Here is an 18,979-nt window from a genome sequence, read left to right on the forward strand (position 1 = left end):
TCTTAGTTGTTTTCCTTGTTGTTTTCTAGTAAGTGGAGACTTGTGGAGGTTAAGTGTAGTATTTGTTGGTGTTGGGCTCTCAGTGCTTGGCGAATGACAGGGTCTGTAGTGGATAGGGGTAGTGCTAGAAGATTTATTGTATACATCACTGCCTGGTAAGTGTTCTCCATTAGAGTTTTGTGGTCGGCGGTTGAGGCTCGGCCCTGCCGAAAATCCTGTTGCTTTGGTGAAGGTGTTAGGTTGGAGGCCTCCTGATTCAGTTCTTGAGTGACTGATGATCTATCTTTCGTGATGCTGTTATCCTGTTGTTTCCTGGGCTGTTGTAATTCAAGGCATTCTTGAAGAGATATTGGGCTGAGGGGCCTAGAGGTGTGGTAGTGGCTGTTTCTATTTTTCTTTCTCTGAGGTAGATCTGAATCATTGGTATCATGACGAGAGTTACTCTGCTTTTGACCATCTTTAACCTTGTCTGCATAAGATACAAACTGTGCCTGCATATCGTTTATCTCTCTTGCTGTATCCTGTTGGGTTTTTGATGTTACATAACTTGTTTGTGCTGGCCATTGATCATTATAGTTGACTGCACTTTGCCTTCTTTCATTTGAATGAAACTTGGTGTTTTGACTCTTCCTGTTATTATTATTTATTCCTTTGCTGACATATGGATGGTTTGGTTTCCTTCTGATGAATTCTGGGTGTTTCTTTTTCACACTGAAGGGAGGTTGAGCCTGAATACTAGTATCATAGTTAGAAGCCTTGTCTGAGCTGGTATCGTCAGATAAGAAGCATTCATCAATCAATGGAGAAAATGAGTTCCTGATGGGTATTCTATCTCTAGTATTACATGTAGATGTTCTCCTTTTCATCTGACCTTTAGGCTCATTTCTGACTCTAGAAGTTGACTTTGAGGTATGTTGCAGGGGAGGATTCTCATTCATCATAAGATCAACTCCTTGTTGAAGGCACTGTGCATATATGAAGTCGAGTTGAAGTTGTAAGTCATACACTGTATCATCCCGATCTTTTACAGCCTTCTCTAATTTATGAATGTAGTGATCTTTCTGTTTAAGTAGATTCTGATCATTAAAACGCAGATCTTGTAACTGCTTGATTTCTCTGGTAGACTCCCCCATCTGCCTGTGAAGACTCTCATTTTCGCTCATGGTCAGGCTAGTAAGTGATCTCTGAACTTTGAGGTCTTCTCTCAATCGATCTTTTTCTTTTTTCATTTTGAAACAATGAGTGCAGGGACCTGTAGAATCCAAAGAGTCTTGACTTTGATTGACATTATTACTCTTCTTGAGTAATTTTTCCCCTTCTGGCTCTAACTGCTCTACTGGAGAGATGATGGAGGGGGACTGGTTAGCATTAGGAACTGGGTCAGGAGTACCAGATTCTTCTTCCAAAACCTCTGGAGTCTCCATGCTCAAGGTTGGAGGATTCACAATACTACAGGAGGAGCAGATAATTGATTCGTCTTTAACTGCTCTGGTAGGGAGGCAATGAAGGTGAAACCACTTGCAGCAATCTTGACATTCAACAGAGTTTTCAGTATTTGGTGAATTGCAAATAGCACAGTTTTCTTCTTGAGAAACCTGACTTTCTTGAGATGGTGTAGGTGGTGTAGACAGCTTCATAGGTATATCTTCCTGGAATCTGCAATCTGCACAGATGAAATCAATCTCATCCATTCCTAGAAGGTGGGTCAAGTCTTGTGGAGACAAGATTGTGCATTCAAAATGTAGCCATCTGTTGCAGGCATTTGTCAGGCATCTTCGACCACGGCACCTCGTCAGAGATCTCGATGACAGGCACTGATGAAATAAATGCAATATCACCATCTACGTTAACAATTGGACAGAAAGTAAACAAACGCGCGAAGAATATGAACGTGGGGCCGGAGAAGCTGTGTACAGGTCCGAGAAAGATAGCCAGGCGCGGCCGGGACCGGACGCGGGACACGGCTGGTCGTTTCGCTGCTGCATGCTGTCGATCTCGCTGGATACGTTGCCAGTCTTTTCTTCCTCGTTTGCTTCGAATTTGTTAGCGATTGATACATGAGCTGTCACAGAAAGGATGGCTGAGAAGAAACTGAATCTGATAGCTGCTGCTTGCACCAGTAGCGGAAAAATGGGGATTGGAATCAATGGAAACTTACCATGGAGACTACGGTAAATATAGACAGCTGGCAGCCGTCTGTTTCGAGGAGTTTTTTAACATTTTTTTTTATTTCTCGTACACAGCTACGGCTCGCTATCGTGCAGCCACCATTAGGGGACTTGCAATGCAAAATCCCCCCGTCGGGGCTTTTCAATTTTTGTCTTTAATGAATAAAAATTTCGAAAAATATAGTGACCAGAGTGCAAATTTATATTCCCTCTTCATGCTCTTGGCATCAATTGCCATAAAACGGAGAAAAATGAAGTTAAAAGGAACAAAAACAGTGACTTACCTCGGCTGTCGCGCAAATTCACTTCCCCGTTTTATCCGATCTTAAGTACATAAACATATGGCCATTGAGTCCCCTGTACAGATCGCGCTAGAAGTAGAACTTCGGTCTCTGTATTTGGTGAGTGAAGCCAACGAAGTTCAGCTGAACAACCAACAAAACAGAGACCGAAGCTTTTTTGGTCTACGGTAAATATTGATTAGGCCTCGGCCTATTTTAATAATGCATCTGGCGTTGGTGTCGTTATACATGTAAGCAGATTAACATCAAAACAGTTATGTTTTACATATCCTTTCTTATTTGCTCTTAAGTTAAAATTTAGTTTAAGCCCTTATTCTTCCTTTAAATAAAAAATTAAAAAAAGTTTAGATTGTGAATCACTCAAAAATTACTGACCATTGTCTACCTTTTTTGTTCAAGATTCTTGAAATGAATAAAGGGTCGGGGGGGGGGGGGCACTCACAGAGCTACCAAGTCTCACGCATTATGCGTGAGACTCAAGCATTTTGGACTCTTGTTCATCCCCTCAAATCTCTGTCTCACGCAACTATCACAGCCTATCCCAATATACATTGTACACAATGTCTGTGATCTCACTCAGATTCACAGAAAATCTCACACATAGCTGGTCTTTGAACTTGGCATCTCTGCTCTGCACTCAGTATATAATGCATAGTGAGTTTGTGCTGCAGAGGGTCTCCCATTTTTACGCTCAAATTTCCGTTCCAAGGCATAGCATTTTTGTCTTATTGAGAAGAAGAACAAAGAAAGCCGCTCCAAGGCATAGCATTTTCTTCTTATCGAGAAAGATGAAGAAAGAAATTTGCTCCAAAGCTTCGCATATTTTTCGTTACGCCGTTCCGATCGCATTGATCTGCTACAATGAGCTGCATTTTTGGTGAAAAGCGGCCGCAGAGCGCTGTCCTACCATCGCCTCAGCTCTCCGCGAGCATCATGCACACATGACCGTTCCACATGGATGCATACGCACTCACACGCTGGCAATCCGTTCCAAGGACCCCCGTTTTCACAAATATTTGTAGCTCCGAAGCCCGTTTCGAGGACCCTCCTTTTTACAATAAGCTTGCTCCAAGGCCCTTGTTTTTTGTCTCGCCCGCGGTACACCCACACCATTTTTTTGGTCAAGTGCCCCCCCCCCCCCCCGGAAAGGGTCACACTTGAGGACTCCATGATGATGTTTTTTAATATTTTGACATATACTTCTTCATCATGGAGCCTTGAACCGCCTCCCATATATGTATAAGAGACAGATGTAAACAAAGATAAAAATCACGTAAATGTTAGTGATTTTATTTATTTTTACACCTTCATGTGCCTAATGCATATGAAGGTTTCAAAAATTGCTTAATAAAAAAGTGAAATATTGAAGGTTTCTTACCGGACCGATCTCGTGTAGATCCCTCGATCCGTTTGTCAACAAAGCAAATACAATAGGTCTGACCCTTGAACCGCTTCGTTATGACGTACCTTTGATCAGCGATGTTACAAAATGCTGTTTTGATGATCAATTTATAGATACAAATTATTATTTAACAAATACTGAAATTTAATATGTGATTATAAATAATTATTACTATTATAGCAATTATTTATAATCACGTATTAAATTTTAGTATTCGAAACAGAGTTTGAAAACCCAGACTTCAGTGACCACCTTCAGGGGCAACCTGAAAACATGCCTGTTTAGTGCTTTTTGATAGACATTGAATTATGTTCAGACATGTATTATATGTAAATAGTTTTTGTTCTGCTCTGAAGTGCCTTGAGCATCTAATCAAGATGGAAAGTGCGCTATACAAATGTCATGTACTATTATTGTTTTTTCATTAAATGCAAACTCGGTGTTAACTAGCCTAGAGGACTCTGTGATATTTTTTATGACTTTGATATTGTCATTACATCACAGAGTGATATGACAGTATCAAAATCATATGTAATGACAATATCAAAATCATAAAAAATATAATTGAGATGTCCTCTAGGCTAGTCTTGACTCTCATACAGTTACATATATACCTACAGGTAAGATGAGGGTTGCCTGGGTGTCCAGACACAGTTTACGATTTTGAAGCATTTTTTTTTTGCCTTGGTTTAACTTTAACCTATTAGCTGTTAGCTCTAACAGCTGGGCTCTAAAAGTTGGATCTACACAAAAATATGAATTCATTATTAAAGTCTAGTTGTAATCTTCTATTTTGTTCTCTATAATAATATTACCAAATATTTTGTAGAAATTGATGAGACTTTGCTTGATAACATTTACAATTGGCTCTTTAAAAGCAATTTGTGTTTCTCGCAGAAAGGATGGCTGAGAAGAAATTGATCTGATTGGTGAATCGATCGTCCGGACATGCAACCTTTCCAGACACAATGCAACAACTGGGTTGGAATTAGGCCTACATGTACAGCAGGCTCAGGTGATGGTCCATGTAGGCTCCACTACACTTCACTACCGCTACACTATGCTAAACCTACCCGAGGTGTAGTGGAGTGTAGCGGTAGTGAAGTGTAGTGGAGCCTACTACCGCTAAACTATGCTACACCTACCCGAGGTGTAGTGGAGTGTAGCTATAGTGAAGTGTTGTGGAGCCTACACGAACCATCACCTGAGATAGGTTGGGCCTAGATATTATAAATGTAGCAATGAATGGTTGAAATTTAGAGGTAAAAAAAGTTAGTCTAACTTAGTCTTGAACTTAAAATCTACATGTAAAGGGCTTGGGTCAAAGGTTGCGACTATACCCCATCCCCCAGAAAAGATTGGAAAAATTGTTATATATTTAAAATGAAAAAAAAAAAAAACTTTTTTATGCACTAGTAAATGAGAATCAAGCAGAAGCTGAATGCAAGCTCATTATTTTACAAGGTGGGAAGAGGAAATGAAAAAAATTGAAAATTCATGTCAGGATAATCTATCTGTACACAAAATTGATTTAAAAATTTGTTGAAAATGTGTGCAATTCACCAATTTGGTTTTTTTTTCTTTGCTGCATTGCACTTCATTGAATTTTCACAAATTCAAGGCAGTATCATGCAGAATGTATAATTTATTTGGTATGCATGCTTGTTAATCCCTTTTACAGGCAGGAGATGGCTTACTTTGAAAGGTTAACTAAGACCCCTCAGCTAGAAGGAATGAAGAATGCTGTTATTATGGGAAGGAAGACATGGTTCTCAATACCTGAAAAGTTTAGACCATTGAAGGATAGAATCAATGTTGTACTCAGTAACACTCTCACGTAAGCATACACTTTATCCTCATTCATTTTTTTTAATGAATATACTTGTATACTGACCGTAGCACTTAGAAACAAATTATAATAAGCACCTTATAAATGATATAGGCTATATAAAAGTAACTATTCTTTAAATAATATGTCTTTTTTTTATTTGAGCATGAATTATGACATCATTCAGATTTCAAACAATATTTCCATTATAGAAATTCAATTCAATTTATTTCCACATATTGAGTAAAAAAACATGTAATAAACATTACAATCGAGCGCATACAAGTATAAATAGTAACAATATATACATAAAAAAGAACATAGAAAATCAAAATGTGGAGGGGATTGACAAAGGCCATATTGATCTATCAAGGTCAATCCCCAATGAAAGAAAAAAAATGGAATACATAAATTACATAAGAAAAAATAGATACTTAACCTAAAAACCCCAGACAAAGCAAAAGAAAGTAAAAGACAAATAAAGGGGAGGGAGAGGCAAATATAAAACTTATGGAGTAAATAGATCAATTTTTATTTCCGTTTGAAAGACAGGAGTGTGGGGGAATGTTTGAGTTCATTCGATAAAGAATTCCAAAGTTTAGGTCCGACATATTGAATAGTGTTTTGTGAAAATGTGTATTTGAAATTTGGAATAAAAAGATCATTAGCTTGTCTAGTTAGATGACCAGTAAGTGATTTATTCTGTACAAAACATTTATTAAGAAAGTTTGGCAAGAGATTATTGTAATAAGAATACATAAATATAGCAGTTTGTTGATTATTAATTTGATCTATAGTGAGTATTTTATATTTGGCAAAAAATGGTGCAGTGTGTGTATGAGGGCTAGAGTTTGTGATAATTCTTATTGCACGTTTTTGAAGTATTCTTAATCTACTCAGATGGCAATCAGAACAATTTCCCCAAACAATATTACAATAGTTAAAATGAGGTAAAATCAAATTCTGTTCACCTTTGCATTATCTATCTCATCAATGTAATGCATGGTAGAATAAACAAGGCAAATTACTTTGTGAGCTCTCAGGTGATATGTTTTTTTTTTGTAATCTTATTTTTTTTAAGGGAATGTCCATCTGGTGCAGATCATCTATGTTCTTCAGTCAGTGAAGCTGTGAAGTTATTGTCATCTCCTCCTCATTCACAGACAGTTGATATGCTCTGGATAATTGGTGGTAGTGCAGTTTACAAGGTATTAAATGCTTTGATGGAATTTTCTCATAAATGCCATCATTGACTAAGTTATACAAATTAATCATATTTTAAATTAGTGGTTTAACCATTGTTAGCCCAAGTATTGACATCTATTTCTATAACAATTCTCTATATCTGTTTGGCTTTTGGGAGCATATCATGAAGCAATTTGATATTCTCACTGACACTTATCTAAAAAAAAAAAAAAAAATTTGTTTGTTTTTACTTTGATCAAACTTTCACCTATCTGCTTTTATGATATTTCCTCTTGAAACCAATTTTCTACTGAGCTTCATAATCACTTTTTTAATTCTTAAGAAAATGAGAATGAATCAAACATTGTTTGTGTCTCATTTGGGTACCCATAGTTAATCATTGGCTTAAACTATAGTTATTATTTATTTGGCAAAGAAAATTACAAAACACAAATACATTTCACTCTGAACATTACAAGATAAGAAACATGAAAAAATAGTTTAATCTGGTACACCAGCATGTATGATGTAACTAAAGTAGTTTGTAGTGATCACTGCTGTTTTTGCTGCAAAGGTTGAAGTGATACAATTTGCTTGAGATGTGTGATAAGCATTATTGATGTCAGATGTCGATCGTCCCTTCTAATACAAAAGTGGGCATTACTGAAGATAGTCCCTGTCTTTGTATATAAATGTAATGAATAATTTGAGGCTCCCAGAAATAAATAATCCATTATAAAAGTCCTGTGATATCACTCTACGTTATAAACCATTCTGTTATGGAACATTTAATATGGATCTAGGGCCCTTCTTCATTTTGACCCTGTTTGGTTGACTTTGTCAGGACCAATGCCCATCTGAATAAGTAATATGATTGGATGCTATTTCATTAAAAATTCAAAAGATATTTGTTTGAAAATATCAATATTGTCTTGATTAAATGGAATTTAAACTTAATGCTTTTATTAAGATGAATTAAATGATGAACGTAAAAGGGTTGGAGGTACTGCCAGTTAATCCATGGATTCAAATAAATGAGGTCTCACAGTAGGCCTACATGAAGTTACCATCAATGGCAGAGGATGGGCCGTATTCCCAAAATTTATCGAAAACTTAGATATAAGAAGAATGATAAATGAAAGAGAAGGGGATTGGAATTAAATTGCAAAAGTGGGCCAGAATAGTGAAAGATGAGTGTTTCATGTATATAGACCTCCAAACTGGGATAGGATGATAAGAAAAATAAATGATGTAAACCTACATTTCTGTATTCACTGTTTTCACTAGGCTGGCATCGAGTCTCCTTGCTGTCATCGGATTTACCTGACACGAGTCTTGAAGGAGATAGAGTGTGACACATTCTTCCCAGAATTTGACCTTGAAAAATTCAAATTAATTGTGTAAGTTGCTCATCTTTATGACCTTTTCTTTCTTTTTTTAAAATTAAAATTGTAGGAACAAAAACTACTACCAGTACTAGGCTCTTTGGGTTTTGTAGTCTTGACTTTGAATGATGGTAGGTGTGGTAGGAGAAAAGGCACCACCTTTAATACTGAGTTAAAAAAAATTGAAAAACATTTCTTTCTGTCAAATTCAGTCTTAGTTTGGTGAATTTGATACCAAAATGATATTTGAACCAAAACTAAGGACCTGCTTTGCATCATATTATTTTTAAAAGGTGTTTCTAAATCTCTGCTGTGAATAATATGATTTTAACAAGACAATTAAAATTGTGTCAATTTAATGTACATAACTATAAACAAGGTGATTGGGTGATTGAATGCCCTGCTTGATGATAATTCTGATGATGGTGATTAATAATCTAATCGTTATGATTCATATATGATTCATATATGATTCATGAAGTGACCATACCTACACATAACTGCCTTTCTAAAAGATAGTAATAATTCAATATCAAGTCCACTCCTATGAGATGGTGATTTGAATGAGGAAATAAAAGAATTAAACAAGCACAACACAAACGATATAAATAAAAATCCTTGTAAAATAACAAACTTAGACATCCAAGTTCCGCTGATTTGTAAATGAGAGAGACAATAATAGCTATGAAAATAGGCATGCTCTTCTTGGTTAAAGCTAAATGAAAGTAGTTGCAGTAAAACACTAATTCCGTGAGAAAGTCTGTAAAACCAAGGTTAAAGGAGAATGAAACCATTGGAACAAGATAGCTTGTGTGAAAACAGAAAAATCAAAGAAACAGATCAACGACAGTTTGAGAAAAATCTGACAAATAATGAGAAAGTTATGAGCATTTGAATATTGCGATCACTAATGCTATGGAGATAGCAAATTGGCAATGCGACAAAGATGTGTGATGTCACTTGTGAACAATTCTCCCCATTACTTTAGTATATATTTCACTTGATTTGCCTCTTTTATCACATCTATCCATAAATCATGTGTTCTTTCTACATGAGGGCATGTAATACATATTTTTAAAGAATACATTATGGATAAAGAGTTTGTATCATCATAAGAAAAAGCAAAAAGAGACATATTGAGGGTATTTTATAGTCCACCAAAGGGAAAGTTGTTCATCAGTGACATCACACATCCTTGTCGCATTGCCAATGGGAGGATCTCCATAGCATTAGTGATTGAAATATTCAAATGCTCTTAACTTTCTCACTATTTGTCTGATTTTTCTCAAACTTTCTTTATTCTTATTCTTTGATTTGTTTCAAAGGTTTCATTCCTCTTTAAGTATGACTATTATATCATCGTGGTTCTAGATCTGGTACACTTACATAAACTGAACTTTGTGAAATCATAAAATCTAAGCTGAAATACGATCACACTGAAGATCGCCAACACAGATAGGCACACGTGGGACAGTGTATTATTGCTGGAATAAAGACCTGACGGAAGTGACCGAATCCGCGTTTATTTTGCTTATTTCTCAGCAATTACACAATTTCTTCCAGAATTCTTTGGCACACATTCTTTATTCATACAAACAGACACTTGGGTGGTCATTATATTAGATTCTGTAAAAAATCATTTTGAGATCATTACCAGAACTGGAATTTATCTTGAAATTAAAATATATAAATTAAAACAACTGCACATGTCATGGAAGAGTAAAATATATTGCATTATTTGGAAAATATTTCAGTATGAGTTTTCTTTATTGATTCAAATCCAGTTGCTGTCTAAAAAAGAGTCTGTTCATGATTTTGATAAGCCTCTACATCAGTGTGTCAAAAGGCAAAATCATACAGACTCCCTCTATTGAGAAGAACCATATAATTGCCTCCAAGGGGATCATGTTAAGACATAGACCTTATGTGACATTTATAGACATCTGATGTCTCCTTACTCAGCTCCCAAGCATAGTAGATGTAGAGGATTGGTATCTGTTTACTGTGGGTAAAACAAACTCGTATCTAACAGATTAGATGACCTATTAAAGTAATAGGAGTTCATTAATCATTAATAATGAGATGAGATATACAACAAAATAAACGAAGAGGAATAGAAATGAAGTGGTTGACAGAGAGAAGGAGTGAGGGGGGGTGAATGCAAGGTCAGAGGTCGATTTAGGTCAATGACCTTAAATTTTATATTGAAAAACTGGAATCTTTACTCCATTTTTCAAAAGTATTGATCTTTCTTCGTTTCACATTAAATGAAGTGAGTATGTCATGTATTAGGGGTATCAATCATATGAATAGAATTTGAGATCATTTTATTGAACTTGAAGGTCATTTCAGACCAAACTTAGATAATGATTTACATGTATGTTTTGTTTAAAAGTACTTGATCAGACCCATCCATAATTCATATAATGACATACAAACGAAATAGTGTATTGGGCACGATAAGCTCACTCACTTGTATATACAGGACAGGTGTTGCAGTTAATTGTTTTTGAATTTCACTTCTTGTTATTTAGAAATAGTTTACGATGCAGTAAAAGGGTCCACAGTAAATACTTTCTTCTCAGATGCCCTAATATTAAGAATATGATTGAATAAACAGCTGGAATATTCCCTCTGAATGTTTGTGCAGTCCCTTACATGCATTTTTGTGCGAGTTGCAAGCGATTTGACATATATCCGATCATATCAGTGATTGCTAAATCTTGATCTATCCAGTTGCTTTGAGAAAGATGCCTCCTCAGTCAATTTTCTATCCAGAAGCTATGCCTTGTCTTAAAAGAAAGTGGGAAAGGCAAATAAAATACATATTCTTTTGTTTATTTTATTTCAATTATTTTAGAGACCCTGCTGTCAGCCAAGATATTCAAGAAGAAAAAGGTATTCAGTACAAATTTGAGATCTATGAAAATTCATCATAGCACCTACGTTGCCTTGATTTTCTGCCTGCAGCAAAGCAATGAAGTGATTCCAAGTTGGTGGAAGCATAAATCAACTCGCTGATCCTATGTAAGTGCTGGACTATGAATGCCAGTTTGTTCCTCATTATCAAAGTTTATTTCCTTTTTTGACCGGTCCTTGTATTGTATCAGTACCAGCTTTTCGCGCTCACCTTGAAATTAACCAACCATTTAAGGATGGATTCAAATCCATCTTTATATCCGTCCTGTTAATTCAAAATTGGTGTTTGATATTCTGTGGTCACTCATTGTGGAGCAGTGAATAGGGTACTATATTTTTATTTGGTGTTGGCCCCTTGTATTCAAAGACTCGCAAGAAATGTATGTGAATATTAGATGGGTGGTCATTTTCCGTAGACTTCCTGTAGAATATACTTCATTACATCAAAGGAAAGTATAACTGGTTTAATTAATGGCCCTTTACAATGTAGCATGGGTGAAAATACAGATTCATCTTTGCAGGTTTATTTTGTGCTGTTATGATTGTGTCTTTAAAAGGGTTTGCAGGGGTATTTTTCAGTCAAATGTTGATCCTTGTTATCTATCATACAATGAAATATGTCCACAAGAAGCAATGCCATCCATGTAAGGTTTCTTATTAATATTTTTTTTTATCTCATCTTTTTAGACCAACTTGCAAAGTGCAGGCTCTCAGTATAAGATACCTAATATTTTGTTACATAATATTTGTGTACGTTCATGTCAGATCAACGATTGTTTAAAAACATTAAATCCAGTAGAATTTGTGTTCCAGCCAAGGTTTCCTAAATCTATGATAATCATAATTCTTATTTTAATTAGGTAGTTTTATGCTGGTGATAGTGTCACCAGCAAATGCTAAAAAACATGCAAAAGACAGGAATAAAAACAAATATAAAAGAAATTAAAAAGAATGATTCAATGCATTGACTATTTTTATTACATTTTTTTAAATCATTTTTTTTTTTATCAGAATGCTACAAAGATAGACCCTGCATTAAACAGTTTTGGTTCTTTCTCTATTTAATTATAGTTAATTAGAAAATGGATAGTATTGACCTAACTTTCTGATTAAATGTGAGCGTTTCTTTCAACGTAATATAAAAAATGAACCTGGTCACATGTCTTGTACAAGTAATAATTATTGTGATATTACTTATGTCAGATAATGATTTGCATAATTTATCTTCTTTTTTTCAGAGTACTCAGCCAAAAATATATATTTTTTTTTTGCTTAATACAATTTTCATTCTTGAACAATTACTTGTATGACATTTTGTTATGTATGAGTATTAAGAATTTAAAGTAATACAATATGAATTCATACATAACTAAATATACTACCCTGAGTGCTTCATTTGAATGTCTAAGTCAATTTTTTTTTTATTTAGTAATACAAGATATTGATAATTGGCCTTAACTGTATTTTGTATCATAAGTATTTACTGTTCAGAGCCCAAATGTGATGAGCATTTTAAAATCATGCTTATTATTAGTCATGTTATTTACCAGGGGAGATGTGATTATCAATTCTTTGGGCATGGTTGATAGTTTCATTCTCTCCAGCTGTTATGACAAATTATGAAGTTATGATAAAAAACAAGTTTTGTTTTTTTCTCCAACAGATTTGAATACGATAAACTTGCTATGCATGAACTATCATTGTTGCCCCACAGGGTGTCCAACAATGCAAATTTAAAGCAGGGTTAATGTGAGGTAAACTTTTTATAAGTTTTGAAAATTATTGTTATGCTTTCTTTTTTTGTTGTTGTTTTAGTAACTGATAATCATGTGAAATACATTCCAAATACCTGCAATAGTTTCATACCAGTTCTTGTTTTGATATTTGTTTCTATTTTGTTATAACATACACTTATGAGTACTATATACATTGAAGCTCTTATACCTTTTTTTGTTTCGCCTACATAGCAGAGCAAGACTATTGCCACTGCTTTTCTTATAATAATGTCATCAACATTTGAAATACCCTTATAACTATAAAGTCATATTTCGTGAAACTTTGACATAAGGGAAATAAAGTGTCATTGATCATCTTATATGAGTTTCAGGTCATATGACCAAGGTCAAAATTCATTTAGGGTCAATGAAATTTTACCTTGTTGACGGTATCAACATTTAAATCAACCAAGTTTAAGATTTTGAAATATCATAACTTATATATGGATATAGTTAAAACTATATATTGAACATTGACATAAGTCTAGAGTAATCATGTTTCACTGATTATTTTGAAAGAGTTTCAGGTCACATGATTAAAGGAAATATTGAAGCATAATCATTTCTATATCCGATAAGTCGAAATATTGGTACAATATTACTCTCTTTGGGTAACGTAAATACATAGGACAGGAAATATGCTGAAAATATTGCATGCCGGCAAGAAAACATGTGGAAGGATAATACAAGGTTTTACTGTATCGAAATAATGGATTAAATGTGTAATAATGGACGCTGTGGATCCGGAGCTGCAAAAATGGGATGATAGTGATTTCAGATATTGAAATATATGAGATAAAGTATCATTACCTTGTCAGTTCTCTAGTCATAAATTAATGCAAACCTGATACAACTTTGTTATTTTTCATCCGGATATAATAAACATCTTATATTCTTGTTCACATATTCAATTTTACTTTTTATTCCAATAACATGATACCTTTGTGTGTGTGGCCTTAAATACATAATCTGCAGAACAGTTCTGAAGGTGAGGGGGTGCCAACCATGCAACAAAACACAATCAGATTGATTTATAGTACATGTTTATTGAAAAAAAGTGTGTGTGTGGGGGGGGGGGCTCCCACACCACCAGCCCTCTCCCTAAGACCTGAAACAAGTTTTATCTATAACATTGACACTAATATTTTATGAATGTATATTTAAAAGTAATGATTAAATCGAAGTCTCCAGAATATTAAAAGAATGTTGCTATTATAATGATCACAAAATAAAATATTTTCAAAACTATTTGAATCGATACATAGTGTGTGCTTTGTTATCATTTCCTTCGGAATTCAGATAAAATGCATGCATTCAAGGTCAGGGCCCCGTAACACACAGTTTAGTGATTAATCGTACGCTTGATTTCTACGATTAATTGTACATTGTAGTCAATGATATAATCAATGGGAGAAAAATGTTCTACGATCATTGCTAAGCTTTGTATTACGGGCCACTGGTCACATATCACTATAACCAACCATTTATGTCAGGCAATTGAAGTTATCAAACTTAGAAATATGTCTCTCAGATGATTTCATTTGACAGGAGCTTCCAGGAAATGACTTACTTGCACTTAAAGGGATGCTGAAAATAGTGTGATTTGAACAGATAAAGAAAAATCAGACAAAACAATGATAATCAAAATCGGACAAGGAATAATAAAGCTATGGCATTTTAAAGATTTGCATTATTCCGGTGAAACAGTTCTAGGCATGTCTTTATAAATATCCAATGAGCAAACAGATGATGTCATATCCCCACTTGTTCTTTTTTATTTCATTATATGAAATTAGGTTTGTTCAATAATTTTTGCTTCAAGAACCAAAATATTGAAATTACAACTGATTTAGTGCATTAAATATTCATTGCTGCAACTTATTTCATCATAAGGGAGACGTATCATTCACACATGTATGAAAAGTGAAACGATTATGATTTCATGTAATAACAAGAAAAGGGTTACACTTCATAATTCCGAAACACGTAAATTGCCTATACCTCGATGTTCGTTAATCCGAAAACGTAAAAGGGTTCGTTATTCCGAAGGTTCGATAATCCGAAAACGAAATAAGGTTCGATTTTCCGAAGGTTCGTTAATCCGAAAACGAAATAAGGTTCGTTGTTCCGAAGGTTCGTTAGTCCGAAAACGAAATTACGTTCGTCAATCATTTAGTTTTCGGACGAACGAACCTTCGGAATTACGAACCTCATTTCGTACCTTCGGAATTACGAACCTCATTTCGTTTTCGGATTAACGAACCTTTGGATATACGAACCTTCGGAATAACGAAGCTTCGGAATTACGAATGTATGCGCAAGAAAAGTGGGGATGTGACATCATTAGCCCACTTAAGATGTTTATGACGACGCGCGTATAACTGTTTTCACAATATATTGCTTAACTTTGAAATTAAAAAAAAGTCTCTATTTGTTATCAGATTTTGATGAAATTTTTAACCATTTTGCTCTGAATTTTACTCTGATTATCTCGATTTAAATAATGTTTAGCCTGGAGTACCCCAAAATCTGAAAAATTGAGGAATATGAGAAATTGAAAAAGGGAGCTTGGTACTACAACATCGTCTCAGCAATTGGTGTTATATACATTTATATAAAACAGTTTTAGGTTTTAAATCGGAACTGTTTTCACACCCTAAAATACTTCTCTAAGACTTCCCTGCTGCTTTCAATGTACCTTCATGTTTGTGGTATAATTCTCACATGATATTTAGTCTCTATTTTTATGAATATTGCGATGCTGAAAGTAAGAATTAATTGTATTCTTGGAGCAGATTGAAATTGGCAAGTATAATATGTTTTGCTGATAAAATTCATTTATGAAAAATCATAGTTGTATTAAAAAAAAAAACAATAGTGCAAGGGTAAATAAGACATTGGAAGGGTTTGACTTTTGGGATGACTATGCATCCCCTAGTGCCGTTCTTTTACAAAAATGCAGTAGAAGACCGTTCACTTTCACGCATTATTAATATTTTAAAGTTTTGTTTCCAGAACAATGTACAGTGATACATGGTTTAGCATAGAATCCTGATCAAATTTTATCGGGAATGTTATGAAGCTGTTGTACTTACATTTTTTTTTCATTCAAAATTATAAAAAGTTTGATTTCATTTTCTTCTAACCACTCGAGGTTGATTATCAGTGTGTTGGTCAGGGTCTTATGTCAGGGCATTGTGGTAGTCTTTCGGACTCTATATTCCATCATTTTTTAGAAAAAGGGTTTCTATGATGAGTTGTGGTAAGTGATTTCATTTGTGGAATTTATCATTGTCTTTTTTTTTTGCAAGTGTACTTCAGTGTAAAGCACCTTGCAAATTGATTGTTGGGGATTGTCTTGTTGAAAAATTGATGACAAAGCATCAGGTTAAAAAAAAATGTTGCGTGTTAAGTTTATCATTTAAGAAGTGCCATATCTGCCTGACACAGTCATGATGGAAATATACTCGTAAATATTTGTCATAACAGCTGTTGTAGCGATATGATAAAAAATTGTTTTACGATTGTAGTTTTGTTTTGCAGGCGTTTGGTGCAGGAATTTTATAAAGTCACTTTATCACTTTGCACTGATGATAAGAAAGATATAATGGATGGCAGTTTTAGTCATTAACCCACTGGAATCTGAGTTCTTCATGAGGGCTGAGTAAAAATCAACAACCATCCTATGACCACCCTCCCCAAAAGAAAAAAAATAATAGAAATAACATTTCCCAATTAACAAAAAACATGTAAATTAAATGATATCCATGCAACGCCATATTTTCTCACTTCTCTCTAATAGGATTATTCATGCCTACAATTTTTTTTAGAAGAATCGCACTCATAAAAATATAGTCTAGGCCTACAAATTAAACTTTGGTTTACGCTACTTAATTCCTATTTGACATTGAAGGAAGAATTTTCATTGGTCAATGCATTCAATAATTTTTTCTCACACGGTGACGCGGGGAGGGGGGCAACTGTCCCATATGATTTTTAATGTAGTGGTGAGAAGAAAAAAGAGAAACGGAAAAATTAAGTAAGAAGGAAGAAATCTGACTTTTATTACATCTTATTAAACTAAGAAAAGGTATGACATCGCATTAGAGATCGTCTTGCCGCTAAACATGGGAGTATCATCAAATTGCACTTTCCCCTCTTTAAAATGAAATGAAAATATTTTCCAGTAGCAAAGTATCTGCAAGGTGATTTAGCACCCCTTCCCCTTATTGGTCCGGCGCATGCGACGCGGCAATCGTGGAAGTGTTCTTCCCAGTGGCGTAACTACGGGGGGCATGGGGGGGGCACGTGCCCCCCCCCATCCGCTGACCAAAAAAAAAAAAAAACGGGGAAAAGGAGAAAAAGAGGGAGAAGGAAGAGGAACGTAGTGGGAAAGAATAAATTATCATTCATTATAATGGTATATTACATTATAATTATCTTATGTTATATTACATAGGAAACATTTTTATCATACCTTTATGAAACATAATTTGCTCAGGGCCTATGTTGTCATTGTTCCTGGTGCTCGCATTGTCTGTTTAAAGAGATATATTAACCTGTTGTAAGAAAAACTCCCATTTCAAGTCAATGTACACCAAATATATTATTGTTTTATGTAGTGACATATGCTTCTTTTTTAATGACTACTTGAAATGATTGCCCCATGTTAAGGTCTTAATATAAAACATTTCCTGTCCGTGATTACGTTCGCATCAGTGGACTGGTGAGATAAGTCTGCTCTCCGTGAATTCCTTAAATCAGTCCTTAAAATGTCCCTTTTTCTGATCTGAATATAAAAAATTTGCGCTCGCGCATCATTTGGTTAGTGAAATACGTATGGTCTTAGTGAATTCCTACAAGCAAGCCTTAGAATGCCCCGCTTCAGGTCTGAATTATCTAAATTTTCAGCTCGCGCTTCGCGCTCGCAATATTTGATTAGTGAGATGCGTATGGTAATCATGATTACAATGACTACCCAAAGTGCTTCATGTGTTCAGATGTAATTCTAACAAAATCAGCAAGCGCTTGGCACTCGCATTAGATGACTATGGTGAGATATGTATACTATTAAGGGATTCCTAAAATATAGTCCTTAAGATCTCCCTGTTTGGGGTCAATATATACAAAAATTTCGGCTCGCGCTTCGCGCTCGCATTGTTTAGCGAGACAGGTACGTATCATGATTACAAAATCGATTATAATGTCCTTTTTTAGGTCTGAATATCAAAAAATTTCAGCTCGCGCTTCGCGCTCGCATTATTTGATTGCTGAGATGCGTATTTTTATTTATGATTACAATGACTACAAGTGCTTCCTTAAAATGTCTCTATTAGGTCAGTGTACCTGACAACTGAGCGCGCTTCGCGCGCTCACTAAGTGACTCAAAATTTTTGCTGGTGCCCCCCCAAATGCCGTGACCCACGCTACGCCACTGGTCCTTCCTCATCCCCAGACGTATCCGCAATCATCAGAGATTTCACTCACCATTTCTGGCGAATATCTACGCCAAATTGTTTCTTCTTGTTATGTCTTGCAGATAATAGCATAGTAAAATAGCAACATAATATGACTTTTTTTTAATTCTTTTGCCGTTCACGAGTGAAAATTTAATGAGACATGTTAATATTTGTGATTATTTAAGGGGAATGGAATCCAACCCAAATAAAAACTTGTTTTGAAAGGGAAAAGCAAAATCATACAAGCTGACTGATAGGTGAAAGTAAATATCGAACAAACAATAAGATATGATTTTTTTTTAAATCGTAAATATTGGTAATCACTATACCCATGAAGACTTAAAATTGGCCGCATATTGATGTAAGGTAAGGACTATTTTTCCTTATACTCTGATACATAAAATGGCTAAAATGTATTTTTTCAAACTTTTCACCTTAAACCGTATTTTTCTTTCATGAGGACATAAAGCAATATACTACCTGGGTCACTAAGTTAGATTACTACCCCAGGGGAAAGGATAAGTACATGGCCTATGGGAAGGTTGTCTTGCCCCTT

At 34.9% G+C, this 18,979-nt stretch overlaps 1 protein-coding gene across 1 annotated transcript; it reads left to right on the plus strand.

The window, feature by feature from the left end:
• The first annotated feature begins 1,939 nt into the window (after positions 1–1,939).
• LOC121410592 (dihydrofolate reductase-like) lies at positions 1,940–14,222 on the plus strand. The gene is made up of 5 exons (XM_041602779.1): positions 1,940–2,171; positions 5,554–5,709; positions 6,782–6,908; positions 8,173–8,285; positions 11,131–14,222. Exons 1-5 carry the CDS (start codon positions 2,077–2,079, stop codon positions 11,207–11,209), a joined length of 570 nt encoding a protein of 189 aa, XP_041458713.1. The 5' UTR covers positions 1,940–2,076; the 3' UTR covers positions 11,210–14,222.
• The last annotated feature ends 4,757 nt before the right edge of the window (positions 14,223–18,979 follow it).

Source organism: Lytechinus variegatus, chromosome 3, assembly GCF_018143015.1.
Source record: "Lytechinus variegatus isolate NC3 chromosome 3, Lvar_3.0, whole genome shotgun sequence".
In the NCBI taxonomy this organism is placed as follows: domain Eukaryota; kingdom Metazoa; phylum Echinodermata; class Echinoidea; order Temnopleuroida; family Toxopneustidae; genus Lytechinus; species Lytechinus variegatus.